General features: G+C 45.8%; 1 protein-coding gene across 4 annotated transcripts in view; it reads right to left on the bottom strand.

Annotated features, from left to right (window-relative positions):
- Positions 1-217: 217 nt before the first annotated feature.
- The window catches only part of ZC3H7A (zinc finger CCCH-type containing 7A), a 41,590-nt gene continuing 16,800 nt past the window's right edge, over positions 218-25,007 (bottom strand). For all 4 annotated transcript variants that reach the window (XM_047780483.1, XM_047780485.1, XM_047780486.1 and 1 more), the window contains 16 exons: positions 24,553-24,586; positions 23,752-24,035; positions 21,098-21,302; positions 19,961-20,025; positions 18,944-19,130; positions 18,028-18,189; positions 16,486-16,682; positions 15,954-16,054; positions 12,809-12,990; positions 12,328-12,404; positions 10,652-10,785; positions 10,131-10,236; positions 7,482-7,590; positions 4,804-4,937; positions 2,889-3,052; positions 218-1,140 (listed from right to left, as the gene is read on the bottom strand). In XM_047780483.1, coding sequence (XP_047636439.1) covers positions 951-1,140; positions 2,889-3,052; positions 4,804-4,937; positions 7,482-7,590; positions 10,131-10,236; positions 10,652-10,785; positions 12,328-12,404; positions 12,809-12,990; positions 15,954-16,054; positions 16,486-16,682; positions 18,028-18,189; positions 18,944-19,130; positions 19,961-20,025; positions 21,098-21,302; positions 23,752-24,035; positions 24,553-24,586 — 2,331 coding nt within the window. In that variant the 3' untranslated portion in view covers positions 218-950. The remainder of the gene's footprint in view (positions 1,141-2,888; positions 3,053-4,803; positions 4,938-7,481; positions 7,591-10,130; positions 10,237-10,651; positions 10,786-12,327; positions 12,405-12,808; positions 12,991-15,953; positions 16,055-16,485; positions 16,683-18,027; positions 18,190-18,943; positions 19,131-19,960; positions 20,026-21,097; positions 21,303-23,751; positions 24,036-24,552; positions 24,587-25,007) is intronic.

Raw genomic sequence — 25,007 nt, 5'->3', positions numbered from 1 at the left:
AAAACCCATATTTAACATTCCGTAGTGTCAACTACAATTTTTTAAAATTGTAGTTGGTTTACAGTGTTGTATTAGTGTCAGGTGCACAGCATGATTTGGTTGTTCTGCAGATTGTATTTTCCATTACAATTTATTACAAGATACTAGGTATAATTCCCTGTGCTACAGAGTACCTGATATTAACAATTCTTTGTGGGGCAAGAACCACGTGAAAAAATGAAAGACATCTATATATAAAATCTTTATTACAGGCAATATTGGTCCATACACGACACAATACCAACAGTACAAGTTTAATCGTTCAAAATCATTATTTAAACAGCAAAAGACCAAGAAATAAAATTTGAGTCAACCTGATTATTTTTCAAAATATTCTCAATACGCATCATCTTCGGTTCCCTTATTATAGTGAAACATACAAATACAGAAAAATACCCCATTTAACATATACTAGTGTTAAATGGTTATTTGGCTTAAAATCTGAGTTAAGAAAATCCTTTTTAGCAACCTACGTACAGATTAAGTAGCAAACTTTATTATATTAGACAAATTTCCTTCGGCTTAAAACGTGTGAAGCATTTCATCCGCCACATGTTCTGATCCCAGCACAGTGTTTCTCTCTCACCATCACGGATCTGTCTTGAAGGACCAACTCGAGGAGTTGCCCTCAACATCACCGTATCCTCCTCCCCAACATAATTCATCCAAAAGTCTGTTCAAGAGATGGCAACCGGTAGCGGTCACTTGGCCATCTGATGCCACGGGTGCCGTGAGAGCCTGGCCAGACCCATCAGACAGCCCGTTTTCCTATCTACTGTGGGTTGCTGCTCAGGAGGGAAGAGAAACGCCAATAGAAGCAGAAAATCTGCAGCTCCTCTGCCACGTGCCGTAGAACCTGCAATTTCTCTGGTCAATGCTCTGATTAGGTAACATACATAAAAGCCAGCATGTTAGTTTAAATCTTTAAACAAAAAACTATATTTTCCAAAGTCATTATCGTTGGGGGCAATTAAGTGATCTTTTCGGGCTTTGTTGAGCTTCATCTTAAGGGCATCTCTTCTTTCTTCCCATTCTTGAAGTTCAGCGTTGCCGTGTGCGAACTTACAGCTGCTTCCTTCCGTGCAGGTGCCATTTATATACCTGTCAGGACAAGTCAGCTTAGTAAGCATCCGCAAGTTGTTTCTAAAAATCGTTAAAGGAGTTCCCGCTGTAGCCCAGTGGGTTAAGAATCTGACGGCAGTGGCTCGGGTAGCTGAGAGAGGGCAGGTTCATTCCCTAGCCCAGCACAGCGGGTTAAAGGATCTGGCATTTCTGTCACTTCAGCTCGGGTTCAGTCCCTGGCCTGGGAACTTCCATACGCCACAGGTGTAGCCATAAAAAATAATAAAAAATTTAAAAACTGAAAAAAAAACATTAAAATGTGCCCTTTATGATTTGCATGAAACTTTTTTTTTGTCTTTTTGTCTTTTTTGTTGTTGTTGTTGTTGTTGCTATTTCTTGGGCCGCTCCGGCGGCATATGGAGGTTCCCAGGCTAGGGGTTGAATTGGAGCTGTAGCCACCAGCCTACGCCAGAGCCACAGCAACGCGGGATCCGAGCCACGTCTGCAACCTACACCACAGCTCACGGCAACGCCGGATCGTTAACCCACTGAGCAAGGGCAGGGACCGAACCCGCAACCTCATGGTTCCTAGTCAGATTCGTTAACCACTGCGCCACGACGGGAACTCCTGCATGAAACTTTTAATTCAAAAATTTTAATCCTAGGAAGATCTAGCACCTTGACATCTACAACAGAGAAATTAGTACTTTAAACTGTTTAGGAGTTCCCGTCGTGACACATCGGAAATGAATCCAACTAGGAACCATGAGGCTGCAGGTTCGATCCCTGGCCTTGCTCAGTGGATTAAGGATGCGGCGTTGCCATGAGCTGTGGTGTACGTTGCAGACGCAGCTCAGATCTGGCACTGCTGTGGCTGTGGTGTAGGCCGGCAGCAACAGCTATGATCCGACCCCTAGCCTGGGAACCTCCTTATGCCACAGGTTCAGCCGTAAAAAAAAAAAGATACAAAGGAATTGTCTGTGTGAGAGGCTGGCAGAAAAAGACAAAAGACAAAAAAATAAAATAAAAATAAAAATAAATTGTTTAAATGCACTATTTAGTGGAAAAGTATTGATCGCTGGGGAAAAAAGACCACACTCCTTCCTGATGCAGTAGAAAGAAGTCAGAAATGGCAGCAAGAGGAGTTCCCTGGCGGCCTTGAGTGTTAAGGACGTGGCATTGTCACTCTGTGGCTCAAGTTATATCCCTGGCCCAGGAGCTTCTGCATAACATGGGCACAGCCACAAAAAAAAAAAAAAAAGTGTCAGGAAGTAAAAAAAGTCTTCAATAGTTCTTCGTATTACATGGATCTAAATTTGGAAATCACATATAAACAGGTAATAACAAAATGGGGGCAATTCAAAATTATCTAGTTTCTCACTGAACAGTTTTCTAACTAAACTTAAAGGAGTGATAGCCATATTTTCCTTTGACCTGAGAAAGTGCCAGATGTACAGGTGAACTAGAATTCAAAGGCGGTTTCAAAGCTGATCGGCCCCACCACGGGAAAGGTTGTGGCAAAGGGGCAGAGATAGAGGGGAATCTCGAATGAACTCGAATGAGAACTCAAGTCATCATAAGACGTCTCACGCCCGTCTAGGCAGACTGGCGAACCTTTTCACGTCACGCGGAAGAGTCGGGGAATGTTCAAGGAGCAACTAACACTTTCAGCCCAAATCCAAGCATCCCAGATCCGAAGACGTTATCACCCAGGTGCTCTGCCTACCGACACTACGACAGTGCAATCCACGCGAGATCATCTCGGGAGAGTAAAAAGGCCTGCGTACCTATCACAAATACTAAAATATCCTGTTGGGAAGCGGTGCTGCCAGCAGTACTGGTCACTTTCGGTGTAGAAAACCTTCTCCTTGTGCTTCTCGGAGGAGATGTGGCCCTGCCACTGCTTCTCGCTGTTACAGTTCTTCCTGCACATCCAACAGTGGAAGTCCACCTAAACGGCACAGAGACACACAGCCGTCAGCAGGTACTGTCTGCGTCCCCCATCCCCCGATGGTGCACATCTGTTCAGGGAGCCAGGGCGCCTAGAAGCGACTCCTCCCGAGACCCAGGCTCTACTCTCAGCGAGCCCCGTGCTGTGGAAGGGGAAGCTGGGGGAGAACACACAAGTCAGAGAGATGGTCCCGACAGTGGGAGGCAGGCCAGCTCCCCGGCATCAGAGAGCAGGGGCAACGGGCTGGGCCGGGGGTGCAGGCAGGCTCTGGCAAGGAGGGGGACAGACGGTGTGCAAACAGGGCTGACCCTGCTCTGGAAACCCAAGCAGCACTTCAGAAAAAGCAGTGAGAGGAGTTCCCGTCGTGGCGCAGTGGTTAATGAGTCTGATTAGGAACCATAAGGTTGCGGGTTTGATCCCTGGCCTTGCTCAGTGGGTTAAGGATCCGGCGCTGCTGTGAGCTGTGGTGTAGGTTGCAGACACAGCTCGGATCCTGCGTTGCTGTGGCTGTGGTATAGGCTGGTGGCTACAGCTCCAATTAGACCCCTAGGCTGGGAACCTCCGTATGCCACATGAAGCGGCCCTAGAAAAGCCAAAAAAGAAAAGAAAAAGCAGTGAGGGCATCAGTGCTGAGCCTTGGCACAAAGGGCAGAGTTCACAGGGCATGCTGTGGGCAGAGACAGTAGGCAAGGCCAGGTCATGTACCCGACCTGGACCTGAATGGCTTACTAGGGAGGGGCCACAAAAACAAAACAGGAAACAAGCAGCAGAATAACACATATGCCTGTGTTGGTTTAAAAAACACGCCAGGCAGAGTGAGAGATTAGGAAGGAAGAGTCAAAGGTGTGTAAAGCTGGCTTGGAAACACACACACTGGCTCTGGTTCCTCTGGCAAGGGGGACAACCGGGGTTCCAACTTCTACCTGTGAGATTTACTTTACAGAAGCAAATACAATCAACTGTTAACATAGGTTCACTTGGGATGGTGGGCTCAAGACTGCCATTAGATGAGCCCCTTCACTTTTTTTGAAAAACTTAACAGAAAGCCAAAACAGGAGCTTCCCCTTGTGGCTCAGCAGGTTAAGAACCTGACTAGCATCCTTGAGGATGTGCGTTCCACCCCTTTGTTCAGTGGGTTAAGAATCCAGCGTTGCCATCAACTGTAGTGTAGGCCGTGGTGTAGGCCGGCAGCTGCAGCTCGGATTTAACCCCTAGCCTGGGAACTTCCATATGCTACAGGTGTGGCAAGAAAGGAAGACAAAGATAGGAAGGGTGGAAAGAAGGAAGGAGGGAGGGAGGAAGGAAGGAGGGAGGAAGGAAGGAGGGAGGAAGTCGAAACAGGAAAAGACCACAGATGGCTCCATGCCTAGAACCCTGAGGCTGAGGCCACTGCAAGAGAGTGAGTGGAAACAAGAGGACTTGCGGGCGGAGGGCACGTTTCCTAAGCCCCGGGACAGACGTGCAGGCTTGGGACACTTCCCAACGCCACCACAACCGCCCCCGCTGAGTAAGCTGCCCAGGACACGGGCTCCGAAGGAGAGGAAGCAGGACTCAGACTCGCAATTCTGGCTCCAGAGTCGAGAAAGGATCTGGGAGAGGAGTCTGTGGGGCAGAGAGACTTACACTCACAGCAGTGCCCAGCGTGTAAGAAGCTGCCAGGCTAAGAGCGAGGGTGCCAGGCTGTGGGGAAGGTGGGAGAGGACAGAAAGGCCTTGGAAGCACAGGTGAGGCACCCCAGCCACGGTACTTACGGTGACTTCCGCGTAATCCGTAGGCATGTGAATCTGCTTCCCGTTGTCTTTGTTGGACTGACTGGCTACGTCGTCGCTTTTTTCATTTTTTTGGCTCTTTAGCCAGAGTTCATAAAACTGCTCCATATCTTGTACTAAAGAAAAATGAATTCCCTTCAGCAGCAAATATTTAAATACACCATTGAAATACTGCAAAAACATTTTTTTTTGCACTCTTTTCCCTTTTTTTGCACTCTATCAGTCGACATAATTTTCAAAAGAAACTCAAAAGGGCTGAGCGGAAGCTGATCGTGTGAGATGTGGGGCGGATGGTCCACTTCTAAGCAGTGGGGAAGCTCTCGGGGGTAAGAACCAAGTTCGGGGCTGTCAGGGCACAAGCATTAGTTTTCAAGTTTAATTCCTCCCTGTATCTGCAAGACACTTCGAGGTGTTGAAAATTCAGAAGCCAGGAGTTCCCGTCGTGGCGCAGTGGTTAACGAATCCGACTAGGAACTATGAGGTTGCAGGTTCGATCCCTGCCCTTGCTCAGTGGGTCAAGGTTCCGGCGTTGCCGTGAGCTGTGGTGTAGGTCGCAGACTCGGCTTGGATCCTGCGTTGCTGTGGCTCTGGCGTAGGCTGGCGGCTACAGCTCTGATTCGACCCCTAGCCTGGGAACCTCCATATGCTGCAGGAGCGGCCCTAGAAAAGGCAAAAAGACAAAAAAAAAAAAAAGAAAATTCAGAAGCCAGAAGTTCCCGTTGTGGCTCAGTGGTAATGAACCCAACTAGGATCCATGAGGACACGGTTTCAATCCCTGGCCTCGCTCAGTGGGTTGAGGATCCGGCGTTGCTGTGGCTGTGGTGGAGGCCAGCAGCTGTAGCTCCAATGCGACCCTTAGCCTGGGAACTTCCACATGCTCCAGGTCCGGCCCTAAAAAGAAAAAAAAAAAAATCCGAAGGCACTTTAAGGGCACTGCTGGAAAGGAAGGTCTCGGGGTGGGGGCTTCACACCACCCCATGTCACACACTATCACTGCCTTAACTACAGAGGCTGCTCACATGGCTCAGGGGACCTGAAGTTAACCCTATCCTGTTTACTGAGAAAAATGAGAAACATGCTACTGCTGGGGCTGAGACTCTGACCCTGAGGGGCATCCGTCAGTCCAGCTGCAGACTCCGAGGACCGACACACAGGAGTGCAATTTCTTATACCACGGCTGCGACCAGGTCCTGGGTAGGGGCGGCTAGCATCTTCCTATGGTTAGAACAAGTGTATTTGGCTTTCCAGTCAAGTTTCTCAGCCTCACAACCGTCACCGTCCCGGGCTGGTTAACTGTGCGCGGCTGGAGGCCATCCTGTGCCCTGGAGGATGGCGAACAACATCCCTGGACTCTACCCACGAGAGGCTGGTTGCACAGCCCCACAAGTCCTGACAATAAAAATGTGCAGGAGTTCCCTGGTGGCCTAGCAGTTAAGGATCTGGCATGGTCACTGCTGTGGCGCAGGTTTGATCCCTGGCCCCGGAACTTCTGCATGCTGCAAATGCAGCCAAAGTGGTTCCGGCATTGCCAGGCATCCCCAAGGGGAGAAGGCTGTGTGCACCAAAAGTTCATCCCCAGCTGAGAAAGAAAACCATCTGGCCATGAGGCTCTGGCCGAAACTCCGCTTTCCTGTCAGCACAGGTGTTTCTAACAACGTACCATCAGGCTAAGGTTTTAGAGAGAAATTAGAAAATTCTTCCTTCAGACAAGTGATAGCAGGAATCACTGCAGGAGCCCTGATATGCAGGTACCTCTTCAGAATGTCCCCACTCCAAGCCAGCCAGCCAGGAGTCCCATCCACACAAAGCATTGAATCTTTACATGGCTGAAGGGACATGCCTAAATCCAGCTGGTTCTTGCAATCCGAGAGCACGGATCTTCAGTAGTTTTCCCATCAGTTTACTTAGGAATTTAAACAATGACGGAGTTCCCGTTGTGGCTCAGGAGGTTAAGAACACAGCACGGTGTCAGGGAGGACACAGGTTCGATCCCTGGCCTCACTCAGAGGGTAAGGATCCAGTGTTGCCGTGAGCTGTGGTGTGGGTCGGAGACGGGGCTCAGGTCCTGCATTGCTGTGGCTGGGGCATAGGCCGGCAGCTGCAGCTCTGACTTGACCCCTAGCCTGAGAATTTCCATACGCCACAGGTGTGGCCGTTAAAAAAAGAAGAAGAAGAATGACGAACAATGACATTTGTAGAAAAACCTTTTCTCATCAAAAGTGAAAGGATGTCTGAGGCTCTATAACAATAAACCTCAAGTCTGACTGAGATAAAGAGTCTCTCCTTGGGCCTCTTCTCCAATAAGGGCTCCCTGAAGACACCTCCAATTCTAAGCTGATTACTCCCGGGCTGACTCTCGGCACGGGAGCAGATGCTCTGATTTAAGCGGTCGTGAAGGCCTGAGCTTGCCCAGGCCGTGGACTCAGGCACACGCCCAAGACATCACAGGGCGCTGCCTGCGTGCTCGCAGCCAAGTCTGGCCTGAGCACCCAGGATCAGGAGTCCGATTCTGCCTCCCTGACAAGACGGTGTAACTGCTGAGAAGGCGGGCTGCTTTCTGGGCGCGCGGGCGGGAAGGGGGCATGTTTACAGAGAGGAGAGAAACCCGCAGGGGAGCCGGATGGGCCCGATGTCCAGGCCGCGGTTAATCATCAACTTACTCCCATTCTCCTTCATGTACGTCCACACGTCTCGCTCCTCGGGACTGTGAGCGAAGGAACAGTTCCCAACATACTGACATTTTTTTCCAGAGGCAATATGATTGCACAGCTGTATAGAAAAAGAAATAGCATCTGCTTTAAGATAGAGCACGCTTCATAGAACTGCCTAATTTTTATACTTCAGCAAAATAAATATTATCATCCACACTAATGCTCAGTAATACAATTTTTCAACGAGATTAACTTGGTTCTATTCAAATCGACTCTAAGCCCCAAAGACATGAGATGCTACTCAGCCTTCTGCCTCAAAATTTTTCAAAAGAACATTTCCGAAAGACAGTACACATGGAACTCAAACATGAAACATTTTCTTACAAGATGTCACCAAACTCAGTTATTCAGAGTCTCCGCTTTGAACACAACAGAGCATTTTCATCTCCACAATACATGTCTCCGGCCCCCTCCGTCTGACGGCTCCTACTGTTCCCTCCCTGACCCCAGGAGGCCTCCTTGTCAGCACCCGGGCAGCAGTGGAGGAACTGCAGGATCTCAGACACTTCTTTACTTGCAGCCCATCCTGGCAGCTCAGCTCAGCGCTCACTCACTAGCTGTGCACTGTCCAAAGATAGCTATTCCACCAACCAGGCCAGCCAGTTACACAGCGTTCAAATGATACCTCTTCTGGTCATTTGCATGATTACTTTACCAAGTAGATACAATGAGAGTTGGTAAGAAAATAAAGTGACAGCACTCAGCAGAACTCGGACTCCCCTAAGACGCATGACCATTCAGAACTAGGAAAACCACGCTCACCGAGAGTCATTCTTAAACATCATCAATGTACCCGTCTTTGAAGAGCATCAATCCTAGGACAATTAATTGTTAGCTTATTCGTGTTCCAGCAGGAGCTGGCTCTACATAGTAGTTGACCGCACAGTACATGCTGAGCATTTGGCTTTTGCTAAAAATCAAAAGCAATCGACCCTTCGCCCTGCTTCTTCCCTCCCGTGGCCCTTGGTCAGGGACCCTGCCCTTGAAGTTGTCTGCGTGAGGTCAGTGATCAGTGAAACAGTCTTGTGATGGACTTTATCATATTCCCTCCCCAGTCAATCCCCAGGAAGTACTTGGGAATTATTACTTCGGAGACACTGACCATCATCTCACAAAGCTCACTGACAAGGAGCAGGGAGCAGAGACGAAAGGGGAGGCCGCTCTGCGCTGCGTTTTTACATGACACCATCTCAGGTCCTCCCTGGGGTGGGCTTATTCCCATTTACAGATGCGCAGACTGAGGCTGAGCAACTGGACCCTTCGGGCAGACTCTGAAGCCCATCGTCTTTCCACCTCCCCACACAAACACACACACACATTATTTCTTCTTTTAGAAAAAAGAATCCCTCAATAATACCTAGTATGGCAGAAAAAAAGGGGACGTAAGCTCCTGTGACACTGCAGATAGATCAGCATGTCTGAGATGAGAGAATAATCAGCAGCCCTAGGCAGCGGCCCCAGCTGTCTTTATTTCAGCAAAGTTTTGAGGAATATACCCATAATCTCTGCTATCTTTTAAAGCACAAGAGATCAGTGGTTCCAGCAAACCTCCCCTCCTACATAACCTACTGATCAAATCACCCAAATCTGAGTCTGAAACCACTGTGGAGAAACACAAACACACCACCGCCTTCAAAGACTGGCCTCGTGACCTGTGTCAGTTTCATCCAACGAAGGTGCCCTGGGTGGTGGAGATGAACCCATCAACTCCGGCGATTCAGAGAGGGAGTCTCATTCACGGGCTGGGGCGGGGGCACGGGGTGTGTGGAGGTGGGGGGTGTTGTGGGGGTGGGACAACACCCCGCAACCCCTCTGCACCGCTTCTCTGGGCAAAGGTACTCTCCCTACTTCCTCCATTGGGGCAGGTTTCTCAACTGCCACTGCTCTGAGGGTCCCTGTCTGTTAGGTCACACGGTCGAGTTGACTTCCTCGAGACCCTCTCTCTTTCAAAGAGGAAAGTCGGGCCAGCGCCAGGGCTTTGCCAGAACAATGGTCTTTAAGACCAGGCAAGGCCCTAGAGGGACCCATAGGAAACGTGCCCCTCATGAGTGAGATGCCACACAGTAAGGGGTCTGGTGTTTTCATTCTGAGGGCTTTTGAGAGACGTGTCCCTCTCACACGGACCATATTTCCTTTGGCTCACATCAAGAAAATGCTAGAAAGTTGGGTACTCCTTAGCGAGCGCCTACGGCTTTAGTGAAAGAAAGAGGCGCGCTAAGCACAACTCATCCACAGCATCCGTGGTAATGCCAGGCCTTGGGTTTGACACCCATGCTGAGGAATCAGATTAAATGAAATTCTCTCCTATCTGCTCCCAGAGTCATTCATCTGGAGAATAAGCTGAGTCGTAGCCATCACTGTCCTCAAGTCCACTGTCTACTGATTCATTCTAAGGAACTCATACAACTCCCATCCATCTAGAAACTGTCCCAGAACCACACATCTACAGAGGGAAGGAAAACGAGAGGACCCCTGCAATGTCATTATTCCGATGAGCATTACTTAAAGGGCTCCAATTTCCACCTGCATTACTACTAGTTTCTAATGATTTGAAACGCCTAATTAAAAAAAAAAGTGGCTTAAAAATTACGTATGTACATCAAACTGTAAAGGCATTTGTTTCTTTGTGGGGAGAGGACGGATGTTCATCCACTTCTTACGTTCAATAGACATCACTCTCATGGCCCGCCGATCTTTGGTCCACCTAAGAAAAATGGAGTTCAGAAAAAACAAAACACACTGGCAAAGACACGACATAAAGGGGCAGGTACGAGCTCTGTACCTAAAGGACCAGAGGTTTTTTTCTTTTTTTCTCAACCCTTCTAAAAGCAGTGCCTGATGATTGTTATTTCATCGCCTGTTGGGACTTATGAACAGACACTCTCTACCAATCCCAAACACAGAAATGCAAAATACAGGAAAGACACTACTGAATTCTGTCGAATTCTTAGCTATGAAATGCCTAAGAACCTCTTCCCTTTCGCTCTGCAATCACTCCTACATTGCTGACTTGCCTCCGCTCTCTTCAGTCTTAATCTTTCTTTCTCCTGAGTGAGACTTTACACCCATGAGACAGAGCATGATGAAAGAGGCACCACTTCCACACACCCGCTACTTACGAATGCCTTGCTTTTGCACTACAATATTTTCTGTTTTTGTCTGGTTCAATGACTTGACCATTTCTCAGACACTGAGCACATACAAATTTTATCTTCATATTAAGAGATCCAGGCATTATTTGATCGCCAAGTACCTTGAACAATGAAAAAGATTAGATTTAATTGAACAGTAAACTAGTCTTCTGAAAACACAATTGCTCAATCGCCTTTTTCCATAATAACATACAATTTATATTTTGGTCTAGTTTGATGATTTGACCGTTATACAATCGGATAACTAAATTTCCAATTCTCTATCTAAATGCATGAGAACATGACAAAAGCAGATTATAGACAGAAGCCAAACCTCAAGTTATGTAAACGGGCCGTGGAGTTAATGGCCAGGCTTTGGGGGGGTGGGTGGCAGAGAGGAAGGAGTGTTGGATAAAGCAGTTTTGTCGGATGGTAAGCAAAACTACAGACACAACCCACCCCCCTCACTCCAAGAATTCCCATAGCCCAAGACCCCCGACTGTTTTGCCAATTAAGCGGAATAAGAAAACTATATCCTACATTCTTGGTGGATGTTACGGATTTTTTTTTCCTTGTCTTTTGTCTTTTTAGGGCCGCACCCTAGGCATATGGAGGTTCCCAGGCTAGGGGTTGAAACGGAGCTGTAGCTGCCAGCCTACGACACAGCCACAGTAACACGGGATCCGAGCCGCCTCTGTGACTCACACCACAGCTCTCGGCAACGCCAGATCCTTAACCCACTGAGCAAGGCCAGGGATCAAATCCGCATCCTGATAGATACTGGTCGAGTTCGTTAATCCCTAAACCACGACGGGAACTCCAGGATTTCTGGGGTTTTTTTTATTTTAATGATGAACAATTAAAATGCAGAAAAAAAATTTTCACATTAAGAATTACTCAACACGGGAGTTTCCCATGATGCAGTGGAAACAAATCCAACTAGTATCCATGAGCATTCAGGTTCAATCCCTGGCCTCGCTCAGTGGGTTGGGGACCTGGTAGTGCTGTGAGCTGTGGTGTAGGTCGCAGACGCGGCTCAGATCCCACACTGCTGTGGCTGGGGGATAGGCCGTCAGCTGTAGCTCAGATTCAACGCCTTGCCTGGGAACTTCCATATGCCACGGGTGCAGCCCTAAAAAGAATTACTCAACTCAATAAACCATAAGAAAGTAACTGGGGGTAAGTTTCTGCTATACACAGTGGGTTAAGAATCTGACTGCAGTACTTCAGGTTGCTGCAGAGATCTGGGTTCCATCTCCAGCCTGGTGCAGTAGGTTAAAGGATCCGGCGTTGTTGCACCAGTGGCTCAGATTCAATCCCTGTCCCAGGAACTTTCATATGCCATGGGAGTGGCCATTTAAAAAAAAACAAAAAAAACCAAAAAAACAAAAAAACCAAGGTAACTGGAGGAGTTCCCTGGTGGTCTTGTGGTTAGAATCCGGCACTTGCACCACAGCGGCCTGGGTTCAATCCCTGATCTGGGAACTGAGATCCCACATCAAACTGTTGCCTGCCTCAGTCCTCCCCCCAAAAAAACAAGAAAGAAAGTCATTGGATTGTATGTAAGTGTAGTGTAAACTCTATCTGCCAACAACTCACATCCATTGGAACGTTTCAGAAAGGATACCAAATGCAGAAAGTACCCCCGGCCCCGCCAAAAATACCTGTGCTCCAGGTACATTTGCTTCCAAGTTTTGCCAATAGCGTTTAGATTCCTCGGCAATAGCGTCATGTGAGATTCCTGGGAAATGCAGAAGCCTGTTTTAGATTCGCTGCACAATAAATGTGCACCAATCCAGGCACAGTTGCAATCAACTCTTTAACCACCCCCACGCAGCATAATCTATTGCCAAGGATCAGTAGCACATTATTCTTTCAAAGTGGAAGATTTACAAATAAGACGCCTGGTGCCTGCTGAGGAATCTTTCTTCCTCACACACGCACATGACAGGCATAAACCTGCACAAGCAATGGCTTCCCTGAGAGCACCCTCAAAACAGGCCTGAAGATGAAGCCCCACACAGTCGAAAGCTCAGGAGGAAATCAACAGTGCTGCCACTGCAGGTGGATGGATAAAGGTCCCCCATTCTGCTGCATCAAACCCTGGCTGCTCTCGAGACGTTTCTCAAGCCCGCGCAAACCTACCTGTTTCACTCTGCAACATCCAGACTTTCAATTCCACGAGGCTATGTGCATAAAAGCACTCGTCTTCCCGCAGACAGCCATAGCGAACCTCGTGTCGGCATAGGTCAAGCTGACACTGGCCATGAAAAGAGCGGATTTTGGAGTATTTTACTGTTGTCTCTCGCAAAATGTGGACAAGGCACCTCAGAGGAAAACAGAGTGACATGTTACTAGTGTTCTGCCAAAGCGTCAAAAAATGTACACACACACATAAAGTGTAAAGTTCTAGACAGAAAGCATTTTATTTTGGGGGGGTCACACACATGGCACATGAAAGTTCCTGGGCCAGATTCAAACCTATGCCACAGCAGTGACAACACCAGATCCTTAACCCACTAGGTCACCAGGGAACTCGAGCATTTAAAATCTTTATTAGAAAAAATAAATCACTGTACATATATAATTGTTGGATTAATTGGAGAGGGAAGAGGATAATTTCATGTTAAGCAATAAAACACCTAAATCTACCTCGTGAGAAGCTATAAATCAGTATTCCTTTTCTATATTAAATACCAATTGAGTAAGTTATTTATTTTTTTAATGATTTTTATTTTTTCCATTGTAGCTGGTTTACAGTGTTCTGTCAATTTTCTACTGTACAGCAAGGTGACCCAGTTACACATACATGTATAGATTTTTTTTCTCACATTATCATGCTCCATCATAAGTGACTAGACATAATTCCCAGTGCTATTGAGCAGGATGAATAAGTCGTTTTTTAATTCCCAGCAAAAACCTATTAGTCATTTAAAAATCGTCATCTTTTTTTTTTTTTTCAATATGATCAGTGCCACCCTGAAATGGTCTCTATAAGAAAAACATGTGTTTTTAGAAATTATAAAGGAGAGTCCATGGTTGCTTTAGAAAAGTAGAATGAGTGTGTTTTCAATATAGAAGAAATGAGGAATGGAATTGGCATCTTATTAAGGCAAAAGAAAGATAGTCTGTCTTCAGCTGATTGCTTTACTTGGAAAATAAGGGACAGACTAATATGGATACAGAAAGTGATACAAGGTGTGTGACAAGTGGACATTGAGAAGAGAATTTTGAACATGGTGGGGACCGTTTAGAATACATTTGACTAAGTTAACTTTAAGGTGATGCCATAAATCATACTGTTCAAAAGGACATAAGGTAGCTTTTCATTGCATGCTGACCAAGGCATACAAATGTTTCATAACCAGCCAGAGAAATCAGAAGAATCATGAGTTACCTGTGCTATTATAAAATCTAAATGTTGTATTCCTGATTGTTCACAGAATGTGTCTAATTCCCTGCTAGATCATCATCAATAGATTCATGAGCTGTCAATTCAGCTCCAGTTTTTGGAGCTGCCCTGTGGAACCAGCTGACCTCCTCTTCCTGGTGAAAATATTTCTTTGAGGTATCCAAAGCAATGTATCAAAGCCCACTTGACCATTCCATGAGTGGAGACCTAACTGCTTTCCCTAATGACGCCCCTTTTCAGCAGGAAGAAGTTAGAGCGGTCGTCGCCCCTTTTCCCACAGTTAGAGTCTCCAACTCAAAGGGGGGGAATTAAGGTAGATTTTTAACTCAGGTAGTCAGTGTAGGGATATGGGCTTTGATACATTCTTTGTGGCTATTTATTAACATTTGTAAACTGAGGGTCGCATAGCAAGCCCAACTGCTATAAAGGTTGCGGGTATTGCCCCATGGATCCATCACATCAGAGTGAAGAGGTTGCATCCACTGCTGACATGGACACCGGGGAGGCTGTACAGCACCTCGAGAATCTTCATGGTCAAGTTTCAGAGACTCCTTTTGCTATCATCAGAGTGCTAAGCCCTGCTCTGGCCACCCCTGGAAGCTGGTCAGTCTATGCACAGCAGAAGCCTGAGGAGTTCCACGTGAGACTTAACTTGAACTCTGAGACTTAACTTGGACTGTGTTCTGTCTAAGCGAATAATTCAAGAAGAAATGAAAAAAGTTGCAAGACCTAGTTTTGTCTTCCCACAAAAACAAAAAGGGGGAGATGTTGCAAGACATGTTTCCTTGAAAACTCCATCTTGTCCTTCTTTACTTTATCCCATCTTCCTGCTTTGAAAAACAGTCACAGTGCTGGTAAATGACTTAAGTTTAAGAGCAAAGACCTAAAGGCATAAGTGACTTAAGCTTAAGAACTGTTATGTGCCTAGAGGTCAGAGTAAGAGCTTAACCCTTTACCACCTAAGTGGCTTTCTAAATAGTAAAAGAACTTATATAATAGTAAACAAACCCTGTATCATCCACCCATAGCCACTCCTCACTTGATCTCACAATAAAAGCAGTATGGTTTCTTGAGGCAGGGCGCTCTTGGTCCCTGAGACCTTGAGTCCCCCCGGCTCCCACCTTTACTTAAGATAAATGTCTCTGTCTTGTTTTATGTTAACTATTTTTCCTTAAGTTCCACAGCACCCGTTCTTCAGCCCCATCCTGCTGAGCTGGCCCCGGCAAGTCTTTTGTCTTTTTAGGGACACACAGGAGGCGGCGGCATATGGAGGTTGAATCAGGGCTACAGCTGCTGGCCTACACCATCGCCACAGCAATGGCAGATCTGAGCCACGTCTGCGACCTATACCACAGCACACAGCAACGCCAGATCCTTAACCCACTGAGTGAGGACAGGGATTGAACCGACAACCTCATGGTTCCTAGTCGGATTTGTTTCTGCAGCACCATGAAGGGAACTCCAGAATCATCATCATCTTTCAAAACAACAACAAAAGGAGAGGGAGAGTGTCTGGGTGAATAGGACTCTGATTTTATTTGGATCTAAAAAGAAGAACCTGGAGTTCCCCTTGTGGCTCAGTGGAAATGAACCCACTAGTATCCATGAGGATGTGGGTTCAATCCTTGGCATCGCTCAGTGGGTTAAGGATCTAGCATTGCTTGTGAGCTGTGGTGTAGGTCAAAGACTCGACTCAGACCTGGCATTGCTGTGGCTGTGGTGTAGGCCCATAGCTGGAGTTCTGATTCAAACCTCAGCCTGGGAACTTCCGTGTGCTCTACCTTCAGCCGTAAAAATAAATAAATAAATAAATAAATAAATAAATAGCAAAAAAATAATCTATTCTGGCACTATAAAAATTAGAAACTACCAACATACTTATTGTCTTCAAACTCGTGCTTTGTAACAGGATGAGAACAAGAAGTAGAATTATCTTTGTTTCTTTTACTTATCATTCTAGGCTTATGATCAAAACATTTCTGCAACAGAGAAAAAGAATTACCATTAAAACCATAGTACGATATAACTTTTGTGCCATACATACTTATACCTTACATCCTTAAACCAATTAACATTCAGAAGGAAGTCCTTTTGGCGGGGGGGGGGGGGGGGGGGCACCCCCACAGCATGCAGAATTTCCCTGGGCCAGGGACTGAACCTGTGCCACAGCAGTGACCAGAACCACAGTGTGACAATGCCAGATTCTTAACCACAAGGCGGCCAGGGGACTCCCAACATTCGGTATGAAGTCTTAACATTATTCTTCTGGACAGCAGTAGTAGCTTCCATTGCTGAGTGAATGTTTTTTTATCAGCCAGCAGGACCAGGGCTAAGTGCTTGATACTTCTGGCCTTATGGGCCAGAGATGACCACTTATTTTAGAGCAGAAAATAAGGTTTAGAGAAAGTACCTCACACAGGAATATAAATTCTCCAAGATGCTCTTGGAGAAGTTTGAATACGGTAAGGTGGATCTTTCCATTGCCGCCGAAGAAAGCCTCCCTACTAAACGCCCCCTTTCGCTCCAGGGTCCAGACGTCTATCTCTTCTTGGCAATAAGCAAATGTGCAGTGGCCTGAGTATCTACATTCCTCCTCGGCAGCAACATCTAGAAAAACAGGGGATTGACAGACGATTAAGAAGGAAGCCTTTGTTTTCCCAAAGCCAATAATCATTGAACACGCTTAGGGCATCATTTGAATTCTTTCCTTTCTTTGCTTTTTAGGGCTGCGCTTGCAGCATATGGAGGTTCCCAGGCTAGGGGTCCAATCAGAGCTACAGGTGCCAGCCCACACCAAAGCCACAGTAATGCCAGATTCGAGCCAGGTCTGCAACATACATCACAGCTCAGGGCAACACCAGATCCTTAACCCACTGAGTGAGGCCAGGGATTGAACCTGCATCCTCATGGATATTAGTCGGATTCGTTTCTGCTGAGCCACAATGGGAATTCCCTGTTTGAATTCTTTTAACAAGTTATGGGTAGCTTCATACCATGACACGCATATAACTATGCAGGAATAATATTAACTCTTAAAAAAAAATGGCACCAAAATTCTAAATTATTTTTCTTTCAGACAGGGGAAAAGCCTTGATACCCTGACAAAAATGAAAATACTAAGTTCTCCTGAAAACAACTTAAAAGAACATTTATTTTTCTTTTTTTAAATTTTATAGTGATTTTTATTTTTTCCATTATAGCTGGTTTACAGTGTTTTGTCAATTTTCTACTGTACAGCAAGGTGACCTAGTCACATATACAGGTAAAGCAACATTTTCAAACCTTAGTTCAGTGTCCTGATTCTGTTTAGACTAAATCAGAGAATCTAAAGTTTGAGAGTTTCCTATTTAAAATCTGGCCAAATCCCTATTTCCATAAGTATAAAACATCAACTAGACAGGAATTTAAAAACAAAAGTAAAAATAATATAAAAAATACTAATGTCTCCATCAAAGAACTTGCTATGAACTCCGTCGAAACATTTTCAGTAACATTAGTACTGGAAGCATAATGAATGCAGTAGAGCTCCTGCTGAGGTGCAGTGGGTTAAGGATCTGGCACTGCTGTAGCTGTGGCTGGGATTTGATCCCTGGCCCAGGAACTTCCACATGCTAAGGGTTGGGCCAAAACAGAAACAAAAACACAAATGTAGCAAATTTTTTTTGTCCTTTTAGGGCCGAACCTGTGACATACAGAAATTCCCAGGCTAGGGGTCGATTTGGAGCCGTAGCTGCCGGCCTACAACACGGGATCCCAGCCATGTCTGCGACCTACACCACAGCTCATGGCAACGCCGGATCCTTAACTCACTGAGTGAGGCCAGGGATCCTTCCTGCCAGCTCATGGATACTAGTTAGGTTCATTAACCAGGGAGCCACGACCAGAATGCCACGTAGCACATAAATTTTTCACTTATGTAAAAGGGCACTGATTAAGCAATTATAGCATATACCTTTACATATATAATAAGGTCCTTCATAATTTGTTTTTGTTGGTCTTGGACGTATTTTTTTCCATGATTTATCTTCAACATTCTTTATCCTACCAATTAAAATATCTTTCTTACATTTATGATCTATATTAGCAAGGTAAGTGAAATCCATTAACTTAGGGCCTGAAAAAGATATAAAAAGGACTGGTCATACATGCAAAAAGTACCATTTCATTTTACAGGCACAGTTAGAAGCAGATGGATAATGATTATTAAATTCCCATTAAAAAAAATCCCTTTTTCATACCCCCCCAAATGTAAACAAGCTACCGAAGTCACTGCTGCTGTTCGTCAGACAATACGAAGTTCACCCAACCCGTCCTCCCCAAACACAACCCTCAGTTAACTATTAGAATAAGAATCCTGATGGCTTCAAAAGGTAAAGAACACAGTTAAATAAACTAAGAAGAAAAATGAATGTGAGTCCACTTTAGAGTAAACTGTGTTCATATCACCTGACTTAGTGGTGAAGATATGAAACAATCCAACAGAATGGACGGTAATGTTTTCACAGCCATTACATCACATACTAGTCTTAAAATGCTTTCTTCTAGGTCTTGAACTTGAATGTGATCAAGTTCTTAAACATGTATTTGAAATACAAAGGATTTCACAGATAGTTCAAAAAGCTTTCAGAAGCAGGTAAACATTCTACTCCGTATGATTCTACACATAAAGGTATGTTAAATAAGAGCAGAGACTTATCCTATTAGACTCCAAAGGCCCTTAATCAATAACTGCTGCTTCTTTAGAAAGAACTCAAACAGAGATTGAAGAGTCACAACAGCTGGTGTTTTCCACATGTATTTACAAATTCCTAAGAACTCTCAGATTATGGACTAGTTTAACACTGTCTGCTCCTTTGTTTGGTCCTGACCTGATTTTACAAAACAGATCTGGCAAGCTTGTCTCAGTTCATGGGTTCCTTCGAGGGGATGTCTTGGGGTCACTGAAGAAGGTGGCTTAGGTACTGCACTTGCGAAAATGTTTCCAAACTCATTCCTGGCGGGAGTTGAAAGGCCCAGGAAACTCTCCGAAGCAAACAAACTGCTCGGTCCATTCATCTGCAAGAAGAATGAGAAAACAAAAAAACAAAACAAAAAAACAAAAAACAGCCAACAAATATTGCACTATCACTAAAGAAGGAAATGAATTCATCTCAAAAAATAAGACGTTCTGCACAGACTGAAGTTGGGACTGTTCTGCCCTTGCTGCTTTTCTATTTATTTATTTAGCTATGTTTGTCTTTTTAGGGCTGCACCCGCGGCAAATGGAGGTTCCCAGGCTAGGGGTCCAATCAGCGCTGTAGCTGCCGGCCTACACCAGAGCCACAGCAACGCAGGAGCCCAGCCCTGCCTGCAACCTACACCGCAGCTCCCAGCAACACTGGATCCTTAACCCACTGAACAAGGCCAGGGATCAAACCCGAGTCCTCATCGATACTAGTCGGGATCATTGCTGCTGAGCCACTGGGAACTCCCCAAATTTCTACTTAAAAACAGTTTCCTGCTATGGTTTTCTCTCTTCAGGTCTCTGAGCCCCTCCCCCACTCTTCCGGATGCACCAGGAGTTGTTTACAAGTGATGGGCAATTGTTCTGCTTCATCGGCCAACACGCTGTTCATGCCCTGATCTTGGATTCCCTTGTTGTTCACGCTGTGCTAAAGCCTCTTACACTGCCTGTGAACGTGATGAACTGACAGGACAGATCCAGCCTTTGAACAAAGAGCATTTATTCCTGGACGTTCCAGAAGGGTCTTATTTTAGCACCCTTTCCCACAGCACACACAAAACTTCAGGGAGCCGTCCCGTTCACTCAAATAATTCAGTTACTCAAGTAAAAGACCTATTTGCAATTTAAGCAACGTATTTACAAAAGAGGAAGTGGCACTTACAAGTAAAAGGGAAGAATTACTGCTGTTAAGCGATGTTCCCTCTCTAGAAGTTGAGGTGGACAGATCTAAAATAATAAAAACACTTCAACAGACCTTTTCACTCTAATCATGGAATAAGAACATCAGGGCTCAGTAGCGGACGGCGGCTTCCCACGCTATCTCCCCATCCCGATTCCTAGCACCTTTCTTGCTCATTCCTGACCCTCGAAGAGGGCGACGGGCGAGCTCCTCTCTTCCAAAAACCAAGGGCGTACATATCCCTTAGACCAACACATTTAAAGAAAAGGTGACTTTCAGAGATTCAAGCTAAGGCAGGGACTACCAAGGGGGATGGTTTGGAAAAAGACGAAGGAAATCACTCCTATGCAAAATGGGGAAAACACCCTCTCCTTCCGAAAATGTGAAGGAGGAACTCGCCGTAACATTCAGAAAATGAGCGCGGTTCCAGTGCTTTTCTTTTTCTTAGCCTAGCTACTCGATTCTTTTTCTCTCTGCCCTTCTGTCTCCCACAAATTTTACTTTCTTCAGTTGTCCATCTTTAAATCACTTATTTTCATTTTTGTCCTTTTAACCATAGCGATGCTTCAAAACACATGAAGATTTTTCTTGTTAGAGTTGGAGGTATACAGAATTACGGCAACAGGAGTAAGGCCAAAGCCTCAGCAATCCCTAAGAGCACCAGGCAGAGTCTGCTGAGCTCAATGGATGAAGCCTGAAATAGACGGATCTGTCATTCTAAAAACTGATCTTAAGTTAGTCTTAACTACGTGTTTGCCTAGTTCAGAATTTCAAAGGACCACCTCTCTTTAAGACCATTTAGGATGGGGTACCCCTTTTTGAGAAAATATCTTGAAAGCCATCTTGCCCTTCAAAACAAGAGGCACTCAGCTTAACAAACTATCCTATGAAAAAAACCCCAGTGCCACACACATTCCTGCTCTCACACCTGGCCTCCTGACCTCCACACAGGCCCAGTTAGGTCCAGATGAATTCTAAGCAGAAGGTTTCATTTTTACATCTTCAGATACAATGAAAAGAATTCAAGGACCAAACTACCTAGAGTAAGTGAAACACGTGTCAAACCAAACTGTCTGCTTTTAGAAAATTAACTGTTCACGTAAGTGGCTCGCTTCTTACCTCGTTTGGATTCGCTCATTGAAAACGACTTTAGAGAAGAACAGAAATCTTCCAAGGATGAAGCCAGAGGTGGGAAGAGCTCCGAGAAGGAGGGTGCAGGCGCGTATCTTGCACCAATGGGCAGGGTGCCCAGGAGAGACGCCGAGAAGGGGATGTTTGGGGTGACAGTGGCCGTTGACAGGGGGCCTCTGACTAAGGCTGATGGCTGCAGAGGAAACACCAGATTAAAATCCAGGAAACTCAGTTCCAAGGTGGCCAAGCCGCTTTTAACATCCGCATATAAAACAAATGACTCCACTGTGTGACTTTGTTCCGTAACAAGGTTGAAATCAAAATCAAGACTCGGTAGCAGAATCCAAGCTACAGAGCTTATTTCTTCTCAAGCCTACTTTTTAAGGAGACAGAGGTGTGATGCCTGGTATTGCTATAATCCACATGCAGCATTCACAGTTCCTTTTCAAAATAAGATTCCCTGTATTCCTTACCCATTGTAAGGATGTGTGAGGGGCTGGGGCAGAGGAAGGGTGCTCAAGGAGTTCCCTTAAGGATCTCTTCGTGTTAAGGAGCCAGCACTGTCACTGCAGCAGCTCGGGTCACTACTGTGGTGCAAGTTCAGTCCTTGGCCCGGGAACTTCCACATACAGCAGGCGCAGACAAAAAAAAAAAGAAGAAGAAGAAGAAGAAGAAGAATGCTCAGAAGCAAGCTGTGGGGTTCCTGCTATGGCTCAGTGGGTTAAGAATCTGACTACAGGAGATCCCACAGCGGATCAGAGGAAACGAATCTGACTAGCATCCATAAGGACACAGGTTTGATCCCCGGCCTCGCTCAGTGGGTTAAGGATCTGGTGTTGCCGTGAGCTGTGGTATAGGCCGAAGATGTGGCTTGGACCTGGCATGGCTGTTGCTGTGGTTTAGGCCAGCGGCTACAGCTACATTTGATCCCTAGCTTGGGAACTTCCACATGCCGGGGGAAGGCCCTAAAAAGACTAAAAAAAAAAAAAAAGAATCCGACGGCAGCAGCTTGGGTCACTGCAGAGGCGTGGGTTCAATCCCCAGCCTGGTGCAGTGAGTTAAAGAACTGAGCATTGCCACAGCTGCAGCTCAGATTCAATCCCTGGTGCAGAAACTTCCACATGACACAGGTGTGGCCATAAAAATTAAAAAAAAAAAAAGAGAGAGAGAGAGAGAAGGGAGCTGGAAGAGCCTGTACAAGTGGGGCCCATCTTCTGAAGATGTGATTGTACAGCCTCACGAGAACAAAGAGAACACCACCTACCCCCAGCCAAGCAACAATTTATCAAGAGCTTCCATGTACCTGACACTATGATAAATCATATGCCATCTACTTACCTCGCCTGACTCTGAGATGTAGGCTACTGTGAGCGCCATTATACGGATGCAGAAACCCAGGGACTGCAGGTGAAATACCCTGCCCAAGATCAGAGGGGCAGGAACCAAGCCCAGGCCTGCCTGCCCTCCGCTTCACCTCCCATCGGCTCCACAGGGACATCACCAAGGTCAACCGCCCTGGAAACCAGCTCTGAGTTTCTCCCCCATCATCACCCTACTCTTGGTGCTGCCACTATTTCAATATATTTTCCGGCTGGGGCCCGTGGACTTTCCACAAAGGGCTGGATGTTAATGAGGGAAGTGTGGGTAACATGGTCCCTGCTGCAACCACTCAACTCTTGCTGTAGTGTCGTAAGGTATTTATTTCCATGTGCCTTAAAATAGTATTCTTTTTTTTTTCTTCCAACCATGTAAAAATCTAGAAACCATTCTTAGTCTGCAGGCCATATACAGGCAGTGGGAGTTCCCACTGTGGCACAATGGGACGGCAGCATCTCTGCAGCACTGGGATGCAGGCTGGATCCCTGGCCCAGCACACTGGGTTAAGGATCGGAAGGTGTGGAACTGCGGCTCAGTTCAGATCTGATCCCTGGCCCAGTAAGTTCCATATGCCAGGGGGTGGCCCCACCAAAAAAAGAAAGACAAAAGGAAAAAAACCAAACCAAAAAATAGGCAGTGGCCAGACTGGGCCTGTGAGCCAAAATGTGCTGACACTTGCTTTATGGTTACAAGAGAATTATCCTTAGGGGATGAGAAATCCTTAATCCATAAACTAATTTTTCCTTAAATATCAAATGTCTTTTTTTTTTTTTTGTCTTTTTAGGGCTGCACCTGTAGCATATGGAAGTTTCCAGGCTGGGGAACCTACACCACAGCCAGAGCAACTTGGGACCCAAGCCGCCTCTGCAACTTACACCACAGCTCACGGCAATGCCAGATCCTTAACCCACTAAGCAAGGCCGGGGATCGAACCCGAGTCCTCGTGGATACTAGTTGGGTTCATAACCCACTGAGCCATGATGGGAACTCCTATTTTTGGTCAGAATGTTAACTGCTCTTCCCCATAATGTGATTCTTAGCATGTTCCTTTTTCTTTTAATTAACAAAAAGAACCAAATCAGCCAGTTACCAGAAGGAAATTTCAAGAAACCCAAAGTTTAGTCAATGGATAATTTTTAAAAATTAAAATTCAATTTTTAAATTCACTTCTAAAAATTAAATTAGAAAATGAGTTTAAATTACATCAATTACAATTTAAAAAATGAACCCTGCCTTCAGAAGAAAAGCGTCCCGCTGAAATTTACCATAACATTTTCATTAGTTTCAGGCGCAGAGTCAAGGAGCTCATCTATCTCATCTCCCAGGACCATGTCGCCATCATCTAAAAACGGTTCCGGCATAACGAAGGGGATCTTCCCTCCATTTGCCAACACGGTCGACGGCAGAGAACTCTCTTCCACCGGCAGCGGCAACACAGAAGCTATGGGCATAACAGGAACTGAGGCCAGCTCACTTCCAACTTGGTGAGAAAAACTGGAAGTAGGTATAGAGACAACAGGAACTGCTTCTTGCCTCGGAGTTAATAAATCTGTAACATGGACAGACATGTACTCACTCACTCGCCACGCGTTTATAAAATACTACTGTTTAGTAACAGCCAACAACAGAGAAAACCAAGAGCTAGGTGAAAACATGAAAGCAATTACAAAGCTAAATAGATACATCAATAAAAGCAATTCCAATAAAAGAGTTTATAACAGTAATTCTAAAAATGCTTTGTTCTGCCCAGGAATAGATATACTCAGTTGTGAGAAGTTCTCCTTCTTTCTCAAAATGCCTGGGCCCCTTCTGGGTGGAGCTCCCAGGGGTCGGGGGCGGGGGGGGGGGGGGGGGGCGGGGAAGACCACCTCGCGGGCATCGACTGCTCCCTGACATCTAGGATCATGAATCACGCACCGCACATCCAGAGGCACAAAGGTGGTTCTAAAACTCTTGCTTTACTACCAGTAATCACAGAAGAATCTTATTTGACAGCTTTCTAAGATGCATGACGTCTATAGCTGGCGTGTCTAAGATTAACATGTTACGTGTGTGTGAAAACATACCTGGCTCAATATCTTCCACAGAACAGTTCAAAGCCTAGAAATGAAACCAAATAATAGATAAAAATATTTCCAGGATTCTAAACTATAAAGCAAGCTTATAAAACTCACTCTGAGGGAACAATGCAGGCTCTCACACTTGACTTCCTTCCAGTTAAGATCCAGGAAACCAACAAAATATGTAAACCTTTGTGACGTGTGGAGTGTCCCGGGGCTGGCCTATCAGGGCTTGTTTCTTGCAGACCAATATTTCTCTCTAAGGGTATTCAGGAGCCTCCCAGTTGCAGAGGGTCTAGTCGAGACACCACTCCCTCCCCAGCTCATGGCAACATCCTAACAGCTTTAAGAAGACCTACCTGTAGAAAAACAACTCGTTCATTATGTTTAACCCAGCGGCTCCTAAAATTAGTACACGGTCCTCACCCACTTTTTCTAATAAAACCTAACATCTACCAACA

Source organism: Phacochoerus africanus, chromosome 5 (genome assembly GCF_016906955.1).
Source record: "Phacochoerus africanus isolate WHEZ1 chromosome 5, ROS_Pafr_v1, whole genome shotgun sequence".
NCBI lineage: Eukaryota > Metazoa > Chordata > Mammalia > Artiodactyla > Suidae > Phacochoerus > Phacochoerus africanus.
This window is presented reverse-complemented; position numbering and strand designations above follow the sequence as displayed.